Raw genomic sequence first — 6,100 nt, forward strand, 5'->3', positions numbered from 1 at the left:
AAGTTTAAGGTAAAAGGATTGACTTTCATCTGTCAGTTTCCAGCACTGAGGACAGTGCTTAACAGGTACTAAACATCCAATGAATACTTAACCAAATAAAATAGTGAGTTTCACACATAATTTGTAAATAGTTAAGTTTTTATTTATTTTTTTCTAGTAGATTTCTTTTTTTTTTTTTTTTTACTTTTATTCAGTCATATACACATAGATCATTGACCTCTCCTTTTGGCTCGAGGTCACTGATAACCTGCTTTTCTTCCATGCTGCCACAGCAACGTTAAGTGTGTCATGTTCACTGCAAACCTGTGTCATGCAGTGTGTTAAAATTATCTTGGGCTTGGCGCCTATACCTCAGTGAGTAGGGAGCCAGCCACATACACTGAGGCTGGCCCGGATCTGCTAAATAATAATAACAACTGCAACCAAGAGTAGCCAGGTGTTGTGGTGGGCACCTGTAGTCTGAGGCAAGAGAATTGCTTAAGCCCAAGAGTTTGGAGGTTGCTGTGAGCTGTGATACTCAAGCACTCTACTGAGAACAACATAGTGACACTGTCTCAAAAAAAAAAAAAAAAAGGAATTATCTTTATAGATGTCTGTCTTATCCAGATTAAAATATTTTGAGGTCAGTGATCCTGTAGCTTCCTATCACAAACCCAGCACAGTACTTGGCCTCCCAGGCATTTCTGGTCTGAACTGAACCATTAAGAGACTATGTTTTGGTTTTAAAAAGCTTTATTTCTGGTTGTACGTGTGCTTTTAACAAATACTTTAAGAAGCAGTATTAACAATATTACTGACATACAATGAACAGTACATAATAAAGTGCACAAATATCTGTCAGGAATTGGGTTCAGGTGATTTTTTCTGAAAACAATTCTGGTGACCAAGAGCTTCTAGTTTCAGACACGGAAGGTGGACAATTTTCTGAAAATAGAAGGCAACGTTTGACTTCCGAACAAGCAAGTCCAAGAACAGGGTGCAACTGAGGTGCTTCTAAGACTTGAGCATCTGGACATCGAGAAATCCAGCCTGGACTTTCACAGTCATATTTCGGAGTATTCTGTTTTGTAACTGTTGCTGTGAGCATATTGTTCAACTCCTTTTTAAAACATTTGTCAGTTCTCCTCCTGACAGGTTTCAGTTTCTTTCTTGGTAACTCTTTTTGATCAGGGGAAATATGGGTAGCAAAATATTTCCTTACAGCCATGACTGGGAATCCAGGCACATCTGAAAGAAAAACTTTTTGTGTGGTAGGAGGGATCCATTCATCAATACTAGTTTCAATGCACTCAGCAACAGGGGAGTGGTTACAAACCTCTGGTTCTGCAATACCAGACGTAATAGGGCTTCTGGATTGCTGCCTAGGCGGTTTTGTACTTTTTGGACAGCTGGGGATGGCTAGCTGTTTGTCACATTCAGGGGAAATTCTTGTTTTTTCATAGTTAACATTGAAATCTGTATAAAAGGTAGGTAATTTTTTTAAAGGTCCATTTATCCCATAAATTCTTGTTTGGTGGAACCCTGTAATTGGAGTTGATTGTGAACATGGAACAAAGTCTTGGCTGTCTTCGAAATTATATTCTGAATCTGACTGAAAATGAGGTAGAGGAGAGAATGTTACTGGATGCCTGCGGGCAGACACGCTTTGCAAGGCACGTTTTTGTGAAGGCAGGCTGGCATTTTCAGAAATTGATCTCGGTGAAAAATCAGACCCTGAAGGATGACTTTCTGCCAAAGACATTCCACACTGTGACAAAATAGCCTGAGACTTTTTGGTAATTTCTGTTGCAATGTCCATTTCTTTAACAATATCATCAAAGAGATCAGCAGAAGCGTTGTAGCTGCCTTCATAACCAGTAGGATAGCTCTGTGTTATGTTCCTACTGGTATGTCCACAAAGCTTTTCTTTCATTGTACTTGTACTTGTATTTAGACTATTGCAAAGAGTTTCTAAAGGATATGTGAGTTTCCTGCAAACAGTAAAACTGTCATCTTGGTTCTTTGGCCACCTATAAGATTGCTTATTTTCTAATTTGTGAAGATCAAAGATGTTGTTATGCTTCCTAGAACATGAAGTCAACTTTTCATTCATTTCTGAAAGTGAGTTTTCTTGTGACTCCTTACATTTGATATTGAGAAAAGGATGGTCTCTCTCTGAAGTATTGGATTTAAGTAGAATTTTATCCCTATGTGATAGAATTCTTACAGTTTTCTTAAGAGTAACTGCTGTTCGTGAATCATTTGAAGATGAAAACAGAGCTGACAGATAAGTGTTTGGTAGAAAATATCCCCAAGTATCTTTTCTATTGTTACTTATAGAGATGGCCTCTTCTGTGTTATCTGACTGTGACTCCTTTTGAACACTAGGACTTGGATTTGCCTCACAGTTAAAAAAGTTATCCTTGCTGGAGTTTGCTTTGATTGTTACTTGTGATGATCTTAAAGCTACAGGTGGTGTATGCAGTGTAGTAGTTCTCTGGGGAGACATGGTTAACTTGCTGTGGTCTGCTTTCAATTTATTGATGTCATTATCTACATGTTTCCTATTACTGGCATTTGTCTGGGTTACAGGGATCTCATTTTCGATAGCTGCCAGAAACTTGTCCAGGCTTTCAGAGAATGGTAGATCATCCCAATTTTCAGGGTCACAATTCTGGGAGCTGCTGGCTAACTCCTCAAATCTGCGTGATGAAAGTGGACAACATGCAGATCTCTCTTGAAGGCTGGTGGGGGTATTGACATCATGGTAACACTGTATCTCATGCTGGGAATATCTATTTTTAATTTCCACTGTATTGTAGAAAGATTTTGTGTCACTTGACTCAAGGGGCTCTCCCATTTTCAAAGGGAGTAAGTTAGAGTCAGTAAATCCAATTTCATGATGATTGCTGTTACTTGCACTTGGATGACTAGCTTGTAAATCAAATTCTTCACTCAACTTTTCTGCTGTACTCTTTTTATCCATATATGAAACAAGGCTCCATGAACCCTGAATGGGATCATGGCAGCTCTTGGAACCTGAGGCCTCTGCATTAGAGATGCACTTTCTGTTCTGGTGAAGAATACCAAAGACCTTACTTTGCTCTGCAGCTAAAAAATCATCATTATCTGTTAGATGTGAACTAATGGAAGTAAGTTCAAGCGATGGCTGCCAGAATCTTGAAAAATTATCTCTGCTGCAGAACTCAAAAAAATAAGAAGTGTTATCAGAGCCACATATGCTGCTGAGACCACTGTTTGAGTGATCTAAAGCAAGTAAGTGGCTATTAGGTACCTGGGAGCCACAGTGAAGTTTCCTGAAAGTCTGCAAAAACTGATGGAAGTAGTCAATGACTGTGAAGCCTACAAGACTCGGGTCTGGTAGAACAATCTGGCAAGCTACCAGTGTCTTCACTTCTCTTTTGTGGTCAGGACATGGTTGCAAGAAGTAACTGACATCTGAAACTTGTCCATGTTCGTTTTCAAAATTCTGTGAAAGTAAACAAACAGGATAAAATTTTCTTCCTTTGACTCAAATATAAAACAGGGATTTAAAAAGTTAAAGCAGATATAACCATTACCTCCCCCCCCCCATTTTAATTCCTTTAATGTTATGTGTGTAGGCAAAGTAGCATACATTAGAGAATAAAGGCTTATCTTCAAATCCTGGTTCTGGTGTTTACTAGTAATTGTGGGACTTTGGACAAATTATTTCACCTCTCTGAGCTTTAGTTTTCTCATTTACAAATTAAAGATAATAATGTGTTAGCAGAAATGCGGGAAAACTGGACTGGGCTCAGTAAAAAGTATCTACTATTGTATTATCCATTAGCTTCCATAAACTTCGAGTGTTTAAGGAAATGTCTTCACTTGAGAAATAAAGGAAGAAAGAAAGAGAATGAGAGAGGTGGAGGGAGGGAGGGAGAAAGGAGGAGGGAAGGAAGGAAGAAGAGAGAGAGAGGGAGAGAGAAAGAAAAAGATTAGGTCTCATCTTCTTTTGTGTTTTTCTTGCTATTCAGTTCTGGAGTGAGTTATTTCCCTTTTTAAAACATTGAGTCCAGTGTGAACAAAATTTCTATTTGTTCCTGTTAGCATAGATGAAACAGAAAATTGTTACTCCTTCAGTACATTCTTTTACTTCTCACTTTTAGAATTAGGTAAGACTATCCTTCTTAATCAATTTTTAGCATTCTTATCAATAGAGATACTTTGCCTTCAATGTTAATTCCTTCCTTCTTATTTTACAGATAACAGAATTAAAAAGCTAGACAGTTGATGAAAGTTTTATTACAGAATTTGAACAATATTTGGAGAAATAACAAATGTCAAATCAAATATTTAAACATTTCTGAATTTATGATAAATTTACTTTTTGAAGCTATGAAAGCATTTGAAGCAGGCTCTTCTGAATTTGGAAAGAGGAAGTTGTCACACATGATGTTTTAACAGATCATTTACAGGCTATTTTTATCATGCCTAAAAGTGCTTCTGTAGGTCTTCACACTTATGTAACTCCTAAACACTATTTAGAAAATTCAAATAATTGAATGAAAATGTTAACATACTAAGAAGGAAGATAATCCCAATTACCGTCACTCCAAAATTAAAGGTTCGTCCAACAAAGCAAGTTTCAACTGCTTTAGTTAACAGGTTCTGAGTTGTATCATTGTCCAGTGTTTCTGAAATTTTATTAGATTCCTGAAGGTACCTTGATTGGAAAGGACACAAAAAATTTTAAGACAACCTTTAAACTTTTAATTTTGTCATAAAGTCAAAAGATGTAATTAGTTTGAAAATGTAGCATTGAACTTTTTGAGTTATATATAGGGTGGCCATAAAAGTTCATGTATAATTTTAAAGCACACACTGTTTTAAATTGCACACGGACTTTATGGCCACCGTGTTTAGATAAAAACGTGACTTTAGAGTTGGGCATTTTGTTCCCTCTAGTTTCTTACAGTACAGAAAGACCAAACCGACCTGCCTAATCAGCAGTTATTTTAGGGAAAAATAAAAGCGGCAGTGGGAGTAGCGGTGGTACCTCTGGCCCTTCACCTTAAAGTTGAGGGAAATCCTTCCTTGTCTCCAACAGTCCTGGCTGTGTGGTTCCTTTACTGTCCCTTTCTCAAATTAGTTTGTCCTCAACTACAAGCACATGGATATAGATTTTTTTTTTTCCTGCCAAGTGTTTAGGGGAGAAAGGCAGAAGACTGAGGGGAGAAAAGCTTTAACTGCTTCTGTCTATCCTTACACTCTGAGGGCAACATCTTACTAGGTTAATTTATGTGGATGACATTGCAATGAAAGTGAAAAAAATAACAGAATTTCAACTTCTGCTATGCAAATATTCTCTCAAATAGCTTCTTTCCCCTCAGGGGAACTTAACCACTAGAATGCTAACCTTTGGCTATTCCTTCAATTTTAAATGATTTTATTTTCTTAGTCTATATTTCTTTAACTTAGAGTATTATAATTTAATATCCTAATTACAGCTTAGTTACCCTGAATAAAAGGAAACTGGTTTAACATCCTCAAAATATACATTCAGGAAATAAGTTATGTTTCTTTCCCTCACTTGATTATATTTTAAAGAAACTGACGATCTAAGGTGGTAAGATCACCTTTTCCCAAATGGATATTTCCTTAAAATACATATTTCAAATTCTATTGTCCTTCTGAAGAGGCAGTCAGAAAAAAGAATGCTTTAAATCTTACTTGTGCAAATCAGTGGCAGTCAGACCAAAAAATGTATCCAAGCAGCTTCCAAATATGGTAATGACAAACAATTTGTTTGATTCTACAACTTGTAAAGAAAGTTTATATCTATAGCTGACATTTTCATCTTCACCAACAGCCCCACATTTTGGACAATTAAACCTGGTAAAGTAAGGAAAAAAAAAAAAAGTAGAGAGGTTTAGTAATTTTTTGTGTGTGTGATGAAAAACCTATCCAGACAAAAGTTAAAACATTTTATGTACAAATACTCCTATAAAACGAATTCTTTTTTTTTTTTTTTTTTGAGACAAGAGCCTCAAGCTATCCCCCTGGGTAGAGTGCCATGGCATCATGCTCACAGCAACCTCCAACTCCTGGGCTCAAGCGAGTCTCCTGCCTCAGCCTC

At 37.0% G+C, this 6,100-nt stretch overlaps 1 protein-coding gene across 1 annotated transcript in view; it reads right to left on the reverse strand.

Moving 5' to 3' along the window:
- Window positions 1-850: 850 nt before the first annotated feature.
- Window positions 851-6,100, reverse strand: part of DDIAS (DNA damage induced apoptosis suppressor) — a 14,399-nt gene continuing 9,149 nt past the window's right edge. Inside the window, exons 2-4 of the mRNA XM_003781346.1 lie at window positions 5,695-5,856; window positions 4,570-4,687; window positions 851-3,469 (exon numbers count right to left, since the gene is read on the reverse strand). Of these exons, the coding sequence (XP_003781394.1) occupies window positions 851-3,469; window positions 4,570-4,687; window positions 5,695-5,856 (2,899 nt within the window). The remainder of the gene's footprint in view (window positions 3,470-4,569; window positions 4,688-5,694; window positions 5,857-6,100) is intronic.

Source organism: Otolemur garnettii, unplaced genomic scaffold, assembly GCF_000181295.1.
Source record: "Otolemur garnettii isolate 467f Iridium unplaced genomic scaffold, OtoGar3 scaffold00001, whole genome shotgun sequence".
Taxonomy (NCBI): domain Eukaryota; kingdom Metazoa; phylum Chordata; class Mammalia; order Primates; family Galagidae; genus Otolemur; species Otolemur garnettii.